At 41.7% G+C, this 19,783-nt stretch overlaps 1 protein-coding gene across 1 annotated transcript in view; it reads left to right on the top strand.

Moving 5' to 3' along the window:
- Positions 1–19,783, top strand: part of LOC144506992 (metastasis-associated protein MTA1-like) — a 187,692-nt gene that overhangs the window by 113,471 nt on the left and 54,438 nt on the right. The window contains exons 5-10 of the mRNA XM_078233501.1: positions 3,325–3,442; positions 5,671–5,773; positions 6,726–6,825; positions 10,826–11,014; positions 17,528–17,602; positions 18,398–18,456. Of these exons, the coding sequence (XP_078089627.1) occupies positions 3,325–3,442; positions 5,671–5,773; positions 6,726–6,825; positions 10,826–11,014; positions 17,528–17,602; positions 18,398–18,456 (644 nt within the window). The remainder of the gene's footprint in view (positions 1–3,324; positions 3,443–5,670; positions 5,774–6,725; positions 6,826–10,825; positions 11,015–17,527; positions 17,603–18,397; positions 18,457–19,783) is intronic.

Below are 19,783 nucleotides of genomic sequence, written 5' to 3'. Positions count from 1 at the left end.
TGTAAGTATTCGCATTCCAACCATTATTCATGTAAATTGAGTCTGTGTCTTTATAAGTTCTGTTTGTGAACAGAATTCCCACTCACCTGAAGAAGGGGCTTAGAGCCTCGAAAGCTTGTGTGGCTTTTGCTACCAAATAAACCTGTGAGAAAAATACAAGCAGTACTATCGAGTGATGGGTCGTGGGCTTGTGTTCGGTCTTTGGGATACTACATCAGCTAAGTCACTGATTTTAGTTGAAGAGAGGAAATGAACAGGAATCCTACTGAACTCTGGGAGGATCGGTTGTTACCGGGGTATACACCCATCCCCTCCCCTCCGCCAAGCAGAAGGGTCAGCCAATCCTAGGGTTATCCACTCAGTGGAAGGAAAAAGCTGCCCCCAAATGCTTCAAACCCCCGTATCCCCATCTACACGAGGAGGGAGTTATCAATTCTAGATTTTTGGAAAATGAGGCATTTTATCTAATCCATACTGTACCTGTCCTGGGAGTGTTTGTTGGGACAGTGCAGAGAGAGCTTTACTCTGTACATGTGCTGTAGCTGCCTTAGGAATGTTTAATGGGGCAATATTAAGAGAGTTTTTTTCTGTTCCTAACCAGTGTTGTATCTGCCCTGGGAGTGTTTAATAGGACAATGTAGAACAAGGGTCACAGTCCCCTCAGGTTCCTGAGAAAGTTTCAAGGAGTTCATCAAAAATTACCAACAGAAACTTGATTCCTCCACCCTCTCAATCTGTTGCCCTCCTGAACAAATTTCTCACACTTCTGTTTAAAAAAAAGTTTAAAAGTTTATTTATTAGTGTCACAAGCAGGCTTACATTAACACTGCAATGAAGTTACTGTGAAAATCCCCTAGTCGCCACACTCTGGCACCTGTTTGGGTTACACTGAGGGAGAATTTAGCATGGCCAATGCACCTAACCAGCACATCCTCTTGACTGTGCGAGGAAACCCACGCAGACACGGGGAGAACGTGCAGTCTCCACACAGACAGTGACCCAAGCCAGGAATCAAACCCGAGTCCCTGGCGCTGTGAAGCAGCAGTGCTAACCACTGTGCCATCGTGGTCAAATGCGGCTGAACCAGTTGTCCAATTTATTTGGAACTTTAGATGAGTTTTTTAGATGATAGGTGAAGCCATTCAGCACCAGTTCCAGCTGGGGTTAGATTAGATCATGGAGACATTGTTGAGTTTCAGACATGATAGAGCAGGGTGATCAATACAGAGAAATGCATTAGCGCTGGACCACCCAGGAACATATTGAGTTTATCATAGCAGCATCAAAAAGGTAGCAGATTTCCTCAATTCATTTGTTAAGGAGCAGCAGCCAGTGAATAATAAATAACCAGCTATAACAATAGTGACATCAAAGGAGAGCTTCTTCTTTATACCTACTCAGTCTGATGTAACGTTGGGGTTTAGGGCCATGGTTCAGACCACATCCTGTTGTCTCTGACTTGACAGTAGTAGAAAAATAAAATAGCATCTAACTTCCAGGTTATTGATTAAAGGGGTTGGGGTTAATATATGACCACGTTTCAAACCATCTGTGTAATAAATTGACTGAACAACTGTATATACATTAGAGGATGTTTTGCTCATTCAGAAATGTAGCTCCAAATATCACTAGCATTATGGGATTCTTCCACAGTACTGAAAAAACTTGTTGAATGTCCCAACACTGGTGCACTATCTCAGGATTGTTTCCTGAATTGTCTGCTGCGTTAATCAGGTCCTAATCAGGAATATTTTGAATTCTACTAAGCTACTATGTGTCGAAAGAACATTGCTTAAGTCTATAACATCATTGTGTATTAAGCAGGATTTTTTAAGACCCCCTTTAACCTGTTTGAAGGATACAAAAATCTCATGATTCACCTGTTGCCTCCAGTTTCAATCTCCCTCAGCGTAGCACTCCTTCTGTCCTGCATTGGAGATTTTGCAATTAATCAAACTACTCACATTAAGAATAATGGAGGCAATTCTCCCAAAAATATTCTGTGTGTCAAATTCTGTGTGCAAAAACTGAAATAAATCATGCTGGTTTTTTCAGTGGGTGTTTAAAAAAAAATCTCCCACACTCTGTGCACTGCAGAGTGCACTAGTGTATATCCAGTTGCAAAGCTGAGGGTAGGGCTTATCCCCGTTGGAGAGCCTGGCAGCATAGCGCTGAGTGGGCCACTGCGCAAGCGCCGATCTGTCAGCGCCGAGATCAGTGCACGTGCAGTGGCCCCTGTCTGCCGGCCTCCTGATTGCTGGCCAGCTTGATCGCTAAAAAATCAGCACAGCGGGATGGGAGATTCGCCCCTACGTGGGGAATTTTCCTATCCCACCTGCCACAGGTGAGGAGCGGGGTGGACTATGCACAGGTCCGTTGACCTTGAGCGGGATTTTCCGGTTTTGGCGTGAGCGTGGCCGGAAAATCCTGCTCAATATGTTTAATTATAGAACGATTTTATAAGAAACAATACGTATATTATGTTTATAACATGGGATGGGAGTTCAAAAGCAATAAGATTGAGAAACATTGGTGCAGAGAATGTTTTTCCTCACCAATACTATACCTGGCCTGAGAATGTTTGATGAATCATTGTAGAGGGAGTTTTATTCTACCTAATCCAGGTTAGGCTGAGGTTATTTTTCTTAGGGCAGAGAAAGCTTTGGGGGGAACTTGATTGAGGTGTACAAAATTATGAGGGACATAGATAGGGTAGATAGGAAGGAACTATTTCCCCCCAGGAGAAGAGTCAATAATCAGAGGCATAGATTTAAGATAAAAGGCAAGAGATTTAGAGGGGATTTACGTAAAAACCTTTTCATCCAGAGGGTGTTGGGAATATGGAACTCAGTGCCTGCAAGGGTGGTAAAGGCAGGAACCCTCAACATTTAAGAAGCATTTACGTGAGCATGTGAAACGCCACAGCATACAAAGCTACGGATCAAGTGCTGGAAAATGGGATTAGAATAGAAAGGTGCTTGATGGGCAGCTCATACATGATGGGCTGAAGGGCTGCTTTGTGCTGTTAAACTCAAGACTCTAAATTCATCTGTGATGTTCCTACCCTGTGACTGTTTGATGGGAGTATTTAAAGACAGCTTTACTCTGTGTCTAAACCTGTGAACATAAAGTAGAAAATACTCCATGCCACAACATTCATTCTTCATTAGAAGAACAAGGGATATGGTCAATTGTTAATAGAAGTTTAAGTTAGCAGATGCTGGTGTCTTTTGTTCATTCAAATGCACTTAGTATTTCAATCTCAGGGCTGGCAGACATGCTTCATGTGGGTTTGCACTGAATGTTTGATTCCTTTCTCTCCAGGACACTTTTTTTTACTCGCTCGTCTATGATCCACAACTTAAGACTCTCTTGGCAGACAAGGGAGAGATCCGTGTTGGTCCCCAATACCAGGCAGACATTACAGACCTACTGAAAGAAGGTAAATAGTCAATGGGTTTGGCATGTGAGCATCTCTATTCATGGCAACGCTGATTTGTGATTGGGCTGTTACTGAGTCAGAAGACAGAGGTCACTGAACTCTTCAAAAGAGCTATCCATTCAGACTTGATCCTCATTATACATTTTGGATTTCCATTCGATGTCCTCTTGGGTCCAGCATAACTATACAGTCCCCTAAGTGAACCCCAGGTCCCTTTTGATCAGAAGTTCACCTTTGCTGCCCAGAATCAATGATAGAATGATATGACAGGATGTTCCTGTGGAAAGCTTTTATTGCATGAATGTGATAGAGTAAGATTATGTGGGTTCCTCGTGGTCATTTCTCTTATTTTCTGAAAGGCGGACAGAGGTCACTTCATTGGGACAGAGCAAATTGCAAACCAACCAACAGACTAATTTATTTTACGCTCAATGCATAAATAAACACTAACATTAATGGTGAATTTGAATGTTTTTCATTGCACTCTTTGTGATATACAGAATAACAAAGGATGAGAAACAGTCCCTGTTAGCAGAATACCTTCAACTTTCCTGATTGGTACTTTCTTTGAAGAGGCGCAGGTAGATCAGTTGACTAGAGTGTTAGCATGTGACCAGCTTATCTCCAAAAGCACAGGATTCGATCCCTGTTCCAGTTGAGGCAGACCCAGGGTTTTGCCTCCATCCTCCCATATGATTTGGCAAATAATCGCAGAGAGCCTGCCTTCAAGCAAAGAACTCGAGAAGAAAGATTTCTCTGAAACTGGATTGCTCAGGCTGGATAAGAAACCTTGAACTCATTGTGGCTCAGTTCCTACCCACCACCTGACAAACTGCTCTGTTTTTGCTCTGCTGTTTTATAACAAGGAGAAAAAGTGTTGATCTCTGCTCCACTCTAGCTATCCTTGTCCAGGCATCGACCTGCTAATCCAATCATCTAAGGCCCTCCTAGTTGCGAGCTTTCCTTGCAACAACCCTTGCTGGACTTGCATGAGTGAGACAGTTATGGCATTGCACATGTGAATATCACTGGAAAGTGGTAATTATTTCCTCAGTCTCTCAAGCTGATTTGACCAATGTCCTTTCCCTATTCTTCAAAATATTTAATTGGCTGTGTAATGCTTTAGGATGATCTGAGAGTTTGGGAAAGATGCTATGTAAATGCGAGTTCTTTATTTCTTCCTTGGCTAAATGCCTTCTGCCCTACTCTTCCAGTGGCTTCAGCTCTTTTTTTTTTAGTCAAGACCTTTGGGAATGAATTCTCAAACATCTTAAACTTGACTTCATATCTGAAATCTCCTCTAGACCAAAATGGCCAACACTATTTGTAAAACCTCAGACTCCGTTTTTCTTTGGGCTTTTATGATCTGCCCTTCCACTTTTTGGGGTAGCCAAACTCCAAAAGCTCCTTGTTTCTCTATTCCTTTCTAATATTTTAGCATGTTCTCTCATTCCTCCTCCCAAATTGTGTAATCTCTTTAAATATCATCTAAAAATTATTTGCCCTATCTATGAACCTATGTCCATTTTTCACTTCCAGTCCTGTTCTCAGTTGACCATGTTCCCATTTATTCCTGGAAAGAGGGTTTCCGCTCAACTTAGTGTGAGGGAATGGGAGAAGCCCTGTCAAAATTCACTGCCTTTGTGTTGTCTCCAGATTTAGATGTGGCTTCAAGTCCATATCATTGTTGTAGTAGCAGTGGTCCCCACAATGACCCCTGGGTGTACTGCTTAAAACCATCTGGTCCTTTGATTAACTTCCAATCAGTCCAGAGCCACTACCTTGAATACCATGTGCCTTAGTTTTATGAACAAACCTCCTATGTGGCCCTATAATCTGTTTTGCATTATCTATAATCAGGCAGAAAGTACTGTCACAGTTTTCACAATATAGAATGTGGTACGGGGATGGCCCATTCCACGGTAGGCATTCCTTTGCTTCCCATGCTCCAGTTATTCCCACCATCAGTAAATAGAGGACCAGAGGCAAAGTGGAGCAGCGTAGCTAATGAGAATCAAGGGGAAGATGGGTAGCAGATGGTTCCTGGATTGTATGATGAAGATTACTCCTCTTACACTAACTACTTTGGATTGTGCATATCTGTATCTTTTCACCACTGTTCTGGAGACACTCGGATTTTATACATTCAACTGCTTTAAGCTTCTGGTGTTTTCCCACCATTTCTTTATGGTTTGATGAGCTATATCACTGAATTTCTTGTATTATAGGAGAGGAGGATGGAAGAGATCAGTCCAAAATGGAAGCCAAGATCTGGGATGGCAACACCCCACTTACAGACAAACAGATTGACCAGTTCTTAGTTGTCGCTCGGTGAGTCCTGATGACGTAGCCAATAACACATGGAGTGAAAATCAATCACAGTCGACTGTTTTTAAAGTTGGTGCAATGTTGAAAGGAATCTGGTTGCCTGATGAGGAATTTCAGGCTCAGTTCTGGGATCCATATCCCAAGTCTTGTTGCGTTTTGTCATTCAGTGATATTGAGCTTTGCTCCGCAATGCTGTTGAACTTCATTATTGTGCCATTCAGTGAACTTATTGTGTGTCTACTAAATGGAGCCCTTGGGGCTTCTGTGCCCTTTGTAATTTCTGGCAAGGAGACCTAAAGGAAATAGAACAGAATGGGACTCCTAAGTTTCTGTGTTATTGAATAAAGTGAATTGGTAATTACTAGGAGAATGCTTCCCACAGTGAATACAAAAACTGGTATAGTTCAATTCTTAATGTACAGATCTAGAGGGTGGAATTTTCCTGTCCCGTCCACCATGGGAATCATAGGGGCCGGGACACGAACCATGCAAAGGTTGACCTCAGGTGGGATTTTCTGAGCCTGGAGTGAGCGTGGCTGGAAAATCCCGCCCAGAGTGTCCAGGTTCGAACCATATCTTAACTGATTTCAACTGGTGCTACAATTAGTCTCAACATCTCTGGGTTTTTTCCTTTATACGTAATAATTTTTGGAGGTGGGTATTGCTGACTAGGCTAACATTTATTCTCCATCTTTTGTTGCTGTTGAGTAGGTGGAAGTGGACTGCCCTCATGAACCCCTGCAGTCTGTGCGGTGAAGGTATTGCTAGAATGCGCAGTTTGATACAACTGAGAGTGCAGTTAAGAGTTAGCCATTTGGGTGTGGACTGGAGTCACACATTGCCCATACTGCCAGGAAGCAACATGTAAATTACAATGAAAGGAAGCTTTTTTTTCTTGGAACTGCCATGTCCAAACAAACAGTGACGATGTGCAATCATCTTTTGTCCTTTCTAGGTCTGTAGGTACATTTGCCCGTGCTTTAGACTGCAGTAGTTCAGTGAGACAACCCAGTTTACACATGAGTGCAGCAGCTGCCTCCAGGGATATCACCCAGGTAAGAAATACCATGTGATTGCTCATTGCTCCTCATGTTGACTGTATTCTCCATAGTTTGCCTACAGTCTCAGCTGATGGATTTACAAGAATATTGCCAGGAATATAACATTTTAGCTATGAGAAAAGATTGGAGACACTGCTTTTTTTTGGCAGAGGAAAGATTTAATTTAGTATCTAAAACCTGATAGGGCGAGATTGATTTAAAGTAATTGGATGAAGCATTAGAGGGGAGTTTAGGAATAATGTTTTTCACCAAGAAGGTGGTGAAGGATTAGAACTTTTTGCTTGAAAGGGTGGTAAAAGTGGAAACACTTGCGTTTAAAAAATATATGGGCATGCTCTTAAGGTGAAGTAACCTACAAAGGTAGCCTTTTTTAGACTGACATGATCTAATATTCTTGGATGTTTCTACCCTTAAGCTTCACTATGTTCGGTAATTTCAGCTATGTCTCAGTTGATAGCACTCTTGCCTCCAGAGCCAGAGGGTCATGGATTTAACTTCCACTTCCAAGACTTGAGCACAAATCTAGGCTGGCACCCCAGTACTGTGCTGAGACAGTGCTAGTACTTTCTGAAAGACATAATTCAACATTGATAAAGCCAACCAAGGCTACGAACGCTGATATTTCTTTGACCATATCGGTCAATAAAACTTGCCAATACCCGTTCAATAAGTAAATTATTGTAACAAACCTTTCTTGTCCAATCTGCTCAATGCAGTCTTCTAATCATGGAATCGGATATGAATCTGCCTTTGTGACCATATTAACTTTGTGATAGTCTAAACATAATTGTTGTGATCCATCTGGCTTTGGTACCATTGCAGTGGGTGAGCTCCAGCTGCTATGACTCGGTTCAAAAGTGCCATTCTCCATCATCAACATGATCTCTTCCATCACTTGGGCTAGCTTCTCTGGATTGAGTCTATAAGGATATTGTTTTTGGGTGACGCAACCCCCATGTTAACATCATGTATGGGCAAAGACGTTTTCCCTGGCCTATTGATACAAATCAATTTATGAGTTGGAAAAACTTTTCACAAGTCTGGAAATTTTTCTGGAAAATTGCACAATATTGCATCTAAATTTTTAAGTAGCTCCGTATTATCCAATCTAAATGTTAGAGGATCAACTTTAAAATTTTTGATTTCTGATTCTTTCTCAAATAGCTCTGATATTTTAAGTTCACTCCCTACTACAGTGGAATCCCGATTTAACGCGCCCCGATTTAGCGTGAATTCAGATATAACGCGATGGTTTCATTGGACCCTTTTTTTCCGCTAATAATTGACAAATTTAGCGCGACCCCTCTTTTTTCGCGACCACGCTTTTATGGACCCCAACCATCGCATTATAACGGGGCCGCACTGTACTTTTACTACTGTAAACATATTCCTCTCCTGACTACCTTCCCTGTCATAATTTTGCTTTAACATGTTAACGTGAAACAGTCACTGACATTTCCTCCTGTCTAGAGTACTCACAAAATAATTTACATTATTCAGCTTCTTTTCGATTTGGCAAAGTCCAGTAAATCCTGCTTTTATGGTTCACCTGAGACAGGTAACAACACAAACACTTCCAGCAACAGAATTTCAAGAATTGGAATTTTTATCTGCCCTAGCTCTCATTGTTCGTTGAAAGATTTTCAAATACTCTTTGGCCAACTTACACATTTTGGTTAAATCTTCCCCAGAAATTTGACGCATAGGTCAACAGTGTAGCCTTTGAACTTTGGTTTATAAATTTTTCCTTATTCAGTTTACATGGTCTTCTCACCTGTTGTGATATGGCAGGTGGTAATTGCAGGCTGCCCAAATCCCAAAAGGAAATTTGAACAAGCTATCACAATGATTTACAATTTGTATTTTGTTATCTGCACTGAATACAGGACCAAAAATTTCAAACCACGTTTGGAGATTTTAAATCTTAAATTTAAACATTTATTTTTAAAAAAACTTAAACACTCCAGATTACATTTATGCAGTTAACGTTAGTTCAACAAATATTTCCCACAAGATTTCTATTTAGTTAAACTCAGAGCTAAATGTCCCCCTTAAGCAGTAATCTCCTCAGATTTTCTCTGTATGAATTCCAGTAAGATTGCCACAAATATCCATTGTTGCTACAAGGGGGAGTATTTCACAGGCTTCTACTCGATACTAGAAAACCAAAACTTGAATCAAAATCTTGCAGACACAACACTTGCTTTCTCTGAAGGTGGCTGCAGGCTGCTTTTCTTTGCAAGTCTGTTTCAGCACACTTACTCTTCAAAGTCTCCTGGCCACACCAATCAATACAGCCTTAAATCTCTCTTAAAATATGTTGTTCCCATTTCATCTTTAGATCTATTGTTTTTACATCCCTTTGGAAGTTTCCTCTCCCAGAATATACAGATCTTTCATGTTATTTTGTGGCTACTCCTTTTGGGTAAATAAACTTAATGCTTTGATTTAATAATTTAAGATCTTCACCAATTATGCATTTTTCTTTTGAAATATAATAGTTAAACTTCAAGTCACTTTCCTTATCTTCTCAATGCAAATTTCCATTCATCCTGCTCATTGGTATCCCATCTTAGCCTCGTCATCTCCATTTCAAAATGTTTCCTTTCACACCTAACCCCTTTTTGATGTGTTTAATCTTACGGTCCCCCTTCAATCTAATTAAATTAGTCACACCACGTACACATACACACACAAGCCTCTTTCCCAGTATACCACAGTGATATTGCAAAAAATTTTTAAAATATAATATTTCATCACACACCTCATGCCCACATATCAGTTCAAAAGGACTGAGTCCTGTGGATCATTAGGGGCAGCCTTAATAGCAAACAGTAAAAATGGAATCCCTTTATCCCAATCATTAGGATATTCCTAACAAAAAGCTTTTTTCATGGACTTTTAAGTCTGATGCCATCTTTCTAATGCTTGTTGTGATTGTGAATGATGAACTGAAAATTCAGAATATTTTCTTTCCAAACTATTCATTCTTTCTTTGAATATTTGTGATAAAAAATTGAGCCCTGATTTGAACTTAGAACAGTACAGCACAGGAACAGGTCCTTTGGCCCACGATGTTGTGCCAAACATGACGCCAAATTAAACTAATCCCTTCTGTCTGCCATTGGTCCATATCTCTCTATTCCTTGCATGTTCCTGTGCTTATCTAAAAGCCCCTTAAACGCCCCTATCGTTTCTGCCTCCAGCACCTCCCCTGGCAGCGTGTTCCAGAGACCACCACTCTCTGTGTCAAAAACTTGCCCCTCACATCTCCTTTGAACTTTCCCCTTCTCACCTTAAGTACATGCCCCCTAGTATTAGTATTTGATTGTATTTCATTGGACAGTATATACCATGTAAAGAATTGAAACAACTTTTCCATTACCATTTTCACTGTAATCCTCCTCAAAGGCACTGCTCAGGAAATATTGTTTGAAACATCCATAATTGTTAAAAGATACCAATTCCCATTTCTAGTTTTAGGTAGGGGTCCTACACAATCTATTAAGACCCAGTTAAACGGTTCTTCAAAAACTGGTATCGGAGTAAAGGTGGAGGTTTAATCGCCAATTGGAGTCTCCCCACGACCTGACATGTCTGGTATAATTTAACCACATCTTTATAAATCCTGCTGTTTCAGTATTTTGACCTACGTTTTCCACCGTACCGAAGTGACCTGCCATTGGAATTTCATTAGCCATTCGTAAACTTTCATTAAGCCACCCAGATGAATCTACCACCTGATGAAATACTGCCCATTTCTCATTGACTGGTATTTGAGGTGGTCTTCATTTCCTCATTCGTATATTTTGTCTTTTAAATAATAACGCTCAAGCATTTGTTCTGATTGAGTCTCTGAGTAGGGGGATGGGATTCTCATGAAACTCCCATCCATCTCTCTCACAGTGAAGAGGAGGAGTCACTCAGGCAATTTGTGAAGTTTTGTTTGTGACCACTTTCACTTACCTGCTTTTTCTCCCCTCAAATTTGCCAGTTTCATGCCATGGATACCTTGTACAAAAGCACCTATGAGGTTTCGCAGGCCATCTCTGCACTGGTTCCACAGGGCGGCCCAGTGCTGTGTCGGGATGAAATGGAAGAGTGGTCGGCTTCAGAGGCCAACCTGTTTGAAGAAGCACTGGAGAAGTATGGGAAGGACTTTGATGACATCCAACAGGATTTTGTAAGTACAGTGGAACCCCAATTTAATGCGCCCCGATTTAGTGCGAATTCAGATATAATGCGATGAATCATTGGACCCTTTTTTTCCGCAAAAAATTGGCAAATTTAGTGCGACCCCGCTTTTTTCGCGATAACATTTTATGGACCCCAACCATCGCGTTATAACGAGGCCGCACTGTATTGGAAAGGTGCAAGAGGTATAAGCTGGCTTCTGTTCCACTATGGGCAGCAGCTCAAATATAAATTAGAACCAAGGGTGTGTGTTTAGCAGCTGATATGCAGTATTAGTAGAATACAGTGTAGGATACACTAGAACAGGAGGAGACCATTCATTAGATCATGTACCCCATCCCCATTGAGCAACCTTGATTTTATATCCGTTAATCCTCTCACCTAATAAAACTCTGTTGATGCCTCTATACAGAATGTGATGGACCACAACAGTGCCAGTTATCTAGGAACGAGAGTAGGTTAATAAAGGGAAAGCTAGGTGAAGGAGAAAGGAATAGAAGGTTATGTTGATGGAGCGCGCAAAGTTGGGTACGAGGAGAGTTGTGTAGAGCACAAACATTGGCCTGAGCCTCTTGGGCCATATAGCTTGTTTCCATGTTGCCATTCTGCCCCTCTATTCCATTCCACCATTCGATTGGCCAATCTGGACCACACCTCAATTTTCCAGTCTTTGCTGCATTACCCCCGATACTTGACGAATGTCTCAATATTAGTAACAGCATCAGGTAGACCGGTCCAAGTTATTTGTGAATGTAAGGTTGAGGGTTTAAATTTTCTTTCTGCATTCCGTGACCTCCTTTCTGTTCGCTGACTCCCAGTTGTTTTCCCTTTCTACCCAGGGCATGGCTGAGAACAGGTATGAGCGGTCAGTGGGTGCAGCCATGTGCCTGACACTCAGCACAATGGTACTCAATATACTGCTCCTGCTGACAGTCAGTGTGCCTGTGCATTGCCAGTTAACTATTAACTGATTAACTAAAGAAGGCTTCCTGCCTAGGTGTGGAGTCTGTGAGCCTCATAGTGATGTCCTGACATCCTGCTGCACACTGTAATGCAAGGAAGATGTCTGATTTCCTGTAGTTTCCCATTCAGGGCCCTGATCCCAGCCGGGCTCAGTAAGATTCTGAGCGAACATTTATTTTACCAATGCCAAAACACAATCAACTTTGCTCTCTTATTCCATACAGTTTGGAGGAACCACTTACATTACATAAATGGACTGATTCCATAACTCCCAAGAAATCATATTTCAGGAAACTTTAATCATAGAATAAAACAAAACAGAAGGTGGCCATTTGGCCAATCGAGTGTGCCAGTTCTTTCAAAGAGCAATTTAATTAGTCCCACCCCCCAGCTCTGCCCCTTTACCCTGCAATTTTTCTCTTTCAAAAATGTGTCCTAGTTTCCTGTTGAAGACTACTGTTGAATCTGTATCCACCATCCTTCCAAATCCTAGCAACTTGTTGCATAAAACAATTTTTCCTCATCTTGCCTCTGGTTCTTCTGCTAATCACCATTAGAACTGATTATCAACCATTCAGCCATTGGAAACAGTTTCTCTTTAGTTCAGCCAGAACAATGACTGTGGCACGATGGGTGGCCCTGCTTCCCAGGAGGGGAGGGAGAAGAGTCGGGATCTGCAGCTGTAAGTGTGACTCCAGGATGGTGTGATGCTCCCTGGTGCCAAGGTCAATGATGTTAGCAGTGGCTACAGGCCATCCTTCGGAGGGAGAGTGAATAGCCAGAATTTACTGGCTATTCACAGAAGGTCCACTTTCTGACCAATGACACAGGTAGAAAAAGGGATGAGGTCCTAAAAGCTGATTTTAGAGAGAGGAAGGAAACTAAAAAGCAGAACCTCAAAAGCAGTAATTTTAGGATTACTCCCATTGCCAGGTGCTCATGAGCATAGGAATAGGAGGATTGAGCGATTGGACAGGTGGCCGGAGAAATGGTGTAGGAAGCTGGACATCAGACTTCTGAGACATTGGGACCGGTTCTGGGGCAAGTAGGATCTGTGCAAACTGGATGGGTTACAACTTAACGGGATTAGGATTAATATCCTCGCAGGGAAATTTAGTGCTGTGGGGGAGGGTTTAAACTAGCTTGTCTGGGGGAACAGGAACCTGAGGGGTGGCTCAGATTGGAAGGAAGTAAAGCTGAGAAGTAGCAAGCAAAAGAGAAGGCCGGCAAAACGAAGGCAAGCATTAACTAGGCTTAGAATGAGGAATACTGTTAAAAAGGCAAAGTTAAAGGCACTCTACATGAATGCAGGCAGCATTCAAAGAACAATACAGCACAGGAACAGGCCCTTTGGCCCTCCAAGCCTGCACCGATCATGTGTTCCTAACTAGACCATCCGTTTGTATCCCTCTATTCCCAGTCTGTTTATGTGGCTATCTAGATAAGTCTTAAATGATCCTAGCGTGTCTGCCCCAACCACCTTGCTTGGTAGTGCATTCCAGGCCCCCACCACCCTCTGTGTAAAATACGTCCCTCGCATATCCGTATTGAACTTTGCCCCCCCTTACCTTGAACTTGTGACCCCTTGTGTTTGTCATTTCTGACCTGGGAAAAAGCTTCCAACTGTTCACCCTATCTATGCCCTTCATAATTTTATAAACTTCTATTAGGTCGCCCCTCAACCTCCGTCCTTCCAGGGAGAACAACCCTAGTTTACTCAATCTCATCTCATAACTAATACCCTCCATACCAGACAACATCCTGGTAAACCTTTTCTGCACTCTCTCCAAAGCCTCCACGTCCTGGTAGTGTGGCGACCAGAACTGAACGCAGTATTCCAAATGTGGCCTAACCAACGTTCTATATAACTGCAACATCATATGCCAACTTTTATACTCTCTGCCCCGTCCAATAAAGGCAAGCATGCCATATGCCTTTTTCACCACCTTTTCCACCTGTGTTGCCACCTTTAAGGATCTGTGGACTTGCACACCCAGATCCCTCTGTGTGTCTATACTCCTGATGGTTCTGCCATTTATTGTATAGCTCCCCCCGCATTAGATCTACCAAAATGCATCACTTCGCATTTATCTGGATTAAATTCCATCTGCCATTTCTCCGCCCAATTTTCCAGCCTATCTATATCCTGCTGTTTTCTCTGACAATGTTCATCATTATCCGCAACTCCAGCAATCTTTGTGTCGTCCGCAAACTTACTAATCAGACCAGCTACATCATCTTACAAATCATTTGTATATATATATCACAAACAGCAGAGGTCCCAGTACAGAGCCCTGCGGAACACCACTCGTCACAGACCTCCAATCAGAAAAAGACCCCTCCACTGCTACCCTCTGTCTTCTATGGCCAAGCCAGTTCTGTACCCATCTAGCTAGTTCACCTTTGATCCCGTGAGATTTAACCTTTTGCACCAGCCTACCATGAGGGACCTTGTCAAATGCTTTACTAAAATCCATGTAGACGACATCCACGGCCTTTCCCAAGATAGATGCTTTAGATTCACAAGATAGATACTTTAAAGGCACAAATAGAAATGGGTGGTCATGATTTAATTGCTATTACAGAAACATGGCTCCAGGGTGACCAGTAATGGGAACTGAATATTCAAGGGTATTCATCATTTAGGAAGGATAGGAAAAAAGATACAGGAGGTTGCGTTGCGTTGATAATAAGGGATGGGATCAGTACATTAGTATGGGAGGATCACAGATTGGAAGAAAAAAATGTGGAATCTGTTTGGATGGAGCTAAGAAACAACAAAGGGCCGGAGTTTTTTACAGGCCACCGTACTGTAGTGGTAAACTGGGGCATGGTATTAATCAGGAGATTAGAGAATATGGGTAATACGGTAACCATGGGTGACTTCAATCAGCATACAGATTTGGTAAATCTGATGAGCACTAATGCTGTGGAGGACAAGTTTCGGGAGTGTGTAAGGAATGGTTTTCTAGAACAGTATGTTGAGGAACAGACTAGGGAACAGACTATATTAGATCAAGTGTTATGCAACAGAAAGGGATAATTAATAATTTTGCTGTAAAGGCCAGAAGACATTAGAGCAGAAATAGGCTATTCGACCCATTGAGTCTGCTCTGCCATTCAATTAGATCATGACTGATCTGATAGGATAATCTTCAATTCCACTTTCCTGCCTTCTCCCCATAATCCTTGATTCCCTTATTGAGTAAAAATCTGTCTACCTTAGCCTTGAACATACTTAACGACCCAGCTTCTATAGCCTTCTGTGGTTAAGAATTCCTCAGACTACCCTCTGAGAGAAGAAATTCCTCTCCATGCCAGTCTTAAATGGGCGACCCATTACTCTTGAGATTATGCCCTCTGGTTCTAGACTCTCCCACAAGGGAAAGCAATCTTTTAGCGTCTACCCTCTCAAGTACCCTGAGAATTCCACATGTCTCAATAAGGTCACCTCTCATTCTTCTAAACTCCACTGAGTACAGGCCCAACCTACTCATCTTCTTCTCAAAAGCAAATTCTTCCATACCCAGGGTCAACCTAGTGAACCTTCTCCGGACTGCCTCCAATGGCAGTAAAGGAGCCTTTAGGGACAAGGGACCATAACATGAAAGAATTTTACATTGGCTGGAATTCTCCGGCCGTTCACAGCCACCACCGCTGCCAGTGAGATTGGAGAGTTTGGCGCTCAGCCAAATCTCCATTCACTAGCAGGACTGGTGAATCCCAGCTGCAGGCAAGGTCGGAGAATCTGGCCCATTATAGTTCAAAGTGAGGTAGTTCAGTCTGAAGCCAGGATGTTAAATTTAATAAAGGAAATTATAAAGGTATGAGGGGTAAATTGGCTGAGGTGGATTGAGAAAATACATTAAAGGAATGTACAAAGGCAATGGATACTCTTTGAAGAATTATTACATAGTTTACAGAAAATGTACATTCTTTCAAGGCACAAAAACCCAAACAGTCAGTCAATCATAGCTAATAAAGAAAGTTAAGGACTGTATAAGATTAAAAGGCCTATAAAGTTGCTAGAAATGGTAGTAAACCAAGGATTGGGAGCATTTTAGAACACAGCAAAGGAGGACCAAGGAACTGATAAAGAAGGGGAGAATATAAACGTAAACCAGCAAAAAACATAAAAATGGACTATTGAAGCTTCTATAGGTATGTAAAAAGGAAACGTTTGGTGAAGGCAATTGAGGGACCATTATGGGCAGTCAGGAGAATTTATAATGGGGAATAGAGAAATGGCAGAGAAGCTAAATTGCTACTTTGTGTCTTGTCTTCACTGAGGAAGATAGAATAAATCTCCCAGAATTAGAAATGCCTGGGATTATGGAGAATAAGAAATTGAAGGAAATTAGTAAGACAATTGTATTGTAGAAATGAATGGAACTGTAAATCAATAAGTCTCGTGACCTGATAATCTACATCCCAGAGTGTTGAAAGTGGTAGCTATGGAGATAGTGGATGCATTGGTGATCATCAGCCAAAATTCTATAGATTCTGGAACTGTTCCTGCAGATGTAGCAATGTAGGAATGTAGCAAATGTTACCCCACTATTTAAGAAGGGAGGAAGAGTAGAAAAAAACTATAGCCCTGTTAGCTGCACATCAGTATTGGGAAAATGCTGGAATCTGTTATAAAAGATGTGACAAATAGACACTTGGATAATAATGATGTGATTGGGCACAATCAACATAGATTTCTGAATGGAAAATCATGTTTGACGAACCCATTGAAGTTTTTTGAGTATGTTACTAACTGAATTGATAAAGAGGAGTTAGTTGGTGGACGTAGTATAAAGTCTCCCACAGAAAGTTGGTTACCAAAATTAAAGCACATGGAGATTGGAGGTAATGTACTGGCATGAATTAAGGATTGATTAACAGACAGGAAACAGAGAATAGGAATAAATGGGTCATTCTCGCACTGGCAGGCTGTGGTTCGTGGGGTGCTGCAAGGATCAGTACTTGGGGCCCCATCTGTTTCCAATATATATCAATTTGTATTGCTGAAAAGAGGAGACATGTCAAAGCTTTTTGTCTTGCACTCATTCAGACACTCTGCAAGGACATCAGTATAAGGGGAAAACAACAGTATAAACTGTAGGAGAAGAGAATGCTGATTGGAGAACTCGTGGACTTTGATTGGTAGAGACATTGGCATGGAGAATGCAACAATTGATGGTGACTGACAGATAACTGCCAAGCATTGTTTGAAATTTAAACTAGGCAGCTTGACTCTGATTGGTCAAGGCATTGCCTTGGGGAATGAATCAGCAAATGCTGTCACTTATTGTATTTAGGTGCAATTTGGGTACATGTTCTTTCTGTCTGCAAAGAACAGGGCCTCGTGTATTAATATATGTAGCTTCGGTACATGCAATGTGCCACACTGCGAACCCAGCTGACAGTTCTAAATCGGTTGTCATCTTAGCGCACTGAAGATTATAGAGAAATGTTGTCCAATTGCAGAATCACATCTCAACATTAGCAAACTTTGAATCTAACAGCATTTTTTATTTGACTTATTTCCCAGTTACCCTGGAAATCATTAACCAGCATTGTAGAGTATTACTACATGTGGAAAACCACTGACAGATATGTACAGCAGGTAACTTTTACATTTTTACTGATTCCTTTGTATTTTTTAAAAATGGTATTGTGGGATGCAAACTTGGGTGGGTATGATACTGAGTGTAATGTGACCACTCCTCTTTTGAGCAAACTGTTTCTGACAAGTGTTTACTATTATTGTGATTTGATCAATGTTTATCTCAGCACCACTGGTGTTACTGCCTCTCTATTTTCCAAAGTTAAGCAACACATTTGTTCAATTGACTACCTGACCTCTGCTCATGGGTATTTGGAACACACACATCATATCTCACTGCTAACTGGCCTGTGCCTTTTACTTTATTGCCCAAATAGGCAAAGACAAGTCATTGCAGCGGATTAACTGCTGAGACCTGTTGAAGCACAAGTTGTAATCAATTATAAATTTCAGGCTCCAGACCAGTGGTGGGCAACCTGCAGCCCGAGGGCCACATGCGGCCCATCTGGGTTCTGAGTGCGACCCATGAGACATTGTGTTGATCGTTATCCACATGCTGATTTTTGTCCGCATTTTTTTTCCTGCTGGTATGACTGAAGTGATACGCATGTAAAGCAAGGGCAAGTGCATTTTCTGTAATTTGTTATGAAATATTCAGCATGAATTAAATGTATTTAACCTTATTCATGTGGTCATTGTTAGTGAACAAGCCTGATTTCAATCTTGTGGCCCACTGAGATGGAGGACGACCACTTATGCAGCCCACTCACTAGCCGAGGTTGCCCATCACTGCTCTAGACCAATGACCTTTTTTGACCAAGTATTATCTCCAATCTCTCATTGTCTTTCACTTAGAAACGGTTGAAAGCAGCTGAAGCAGAAAGCAAACTGAAGCAAGTATACATCCCGAATTAGTAAGCACTTCTTTTCTCAACTTTTCATCTGTGTCCAATTGAGTTGCTTGTAAAATGCTTTGGTGTCGGGATCAGTCCATGTTACTGTTGGTATCAGTCCATGTCCCCCTCGGTATCGGTCCGTGTTACTGTTGACATTGGTCCCTGCTGATATTGGACTGTGTCTCTGACTCTATCCCTGCCCCTCCCCTACTCTCCCTCTTCACATCCATTACTGGTTAATGTATTGTAAGCCTTTGTGATAGTGGGGCCTTTTTAACTCCACCTGGCACTACTTTGATCATTGAGGTACCATGAACATTTGTTTATCTCTGAATTTATACTTGATTTCCTATTTGGAACAATCTCAACTTATCTCTTTCCTTTAGACATAGGACTGTGAAGATAAAGAAAGAGGTTTTATGATGGGTCAGAGGTGAATTTTAAAAAGGGTCTTAAAGTAAGAAAGACTTGCATTTATGTCACACATTTCAGAACCTTGGGATGTTTCAAAGTGCTTAATACCCAGGAGTACTTTTGAAGTGTAGTCGCTGTTGTAGTGTTGGAATGCAACAGTTAATTTGCATATGGCAAGGTCCCATAAACACCAACGTGATAATGACCCCCAATTTGTTGTTGATGAGGGCCAAATAAAGGCCAGGACACCAGGGATACCTCTGTTGGCTCCTCTTCAAAAGAATTCCTTGGAATCTGTTTAAAATCTTATGTGAAAAATAGCAGCTTTGACAATGCAGGGCTCCCTCAGTTCTGCACTTGCGTGTCTGCTGCAGCCAGTGCTGTAAAAAGGGTATGTGGCATCACTTCCCCCGACGCTGCTACCCCGCACAGAAAGGACTTCAGAGCTACTGTTTTCTCACCAGGCCTGGATCGGAAGAAAGGGTGAAAAATATGCAGCTCCTGGTCTGGATAAATAAATAGGACCCAGATTGGCAATCTGTTGATGGTTGCCACTCCATGGAAGTTCTGGGCCACAATACCTTCGTCCTACATGGTGGCATTGAGGGAGTGCTCTCTGTTAGCATTCTGCTTAAATTGTTGCAATCTCTGCTTGTCCAAGTGGATATCAAAGATCCTATAGCTCTAATTAAGGCACAGGGAAATGACCTGGCTATTGTTCCTCACTTAACCAACTCCAGTACAAACAGAAAGACAGTCTTGACCTTTACGGTTTGTGGGGCCTTGGTGTTTGCAATTGCCTACAGAAAAGTAGATACTTGTTTTTTCAAACACTTTGAGACATCCTGAGAACCTGTAATATGAATGTAAGTACTTCCTCATTTTATTGTCCAGCTGGTACTCAATATGGGTGAGCTGGCACATAACAGGG

Source organism: Mustelus asterias, chromosome 18, assembly GCF_964213995.1.
Source record: "Mustelus asterias chromosome 18, sMusAst1.hap1.1, whole genome shotgun sequence".
Classification (NCBI taxonomy): Eukaryota; Metazoa; Chordata; class Chondrichthyes; order Carcharhiniformes; family Triakidae; genus Mustelus; species Mustelus asterias.
Note: the sequence above shows the minus strand (reverse complement) of the source record. Positions and strands in the feature narration are given on the sequence as shown.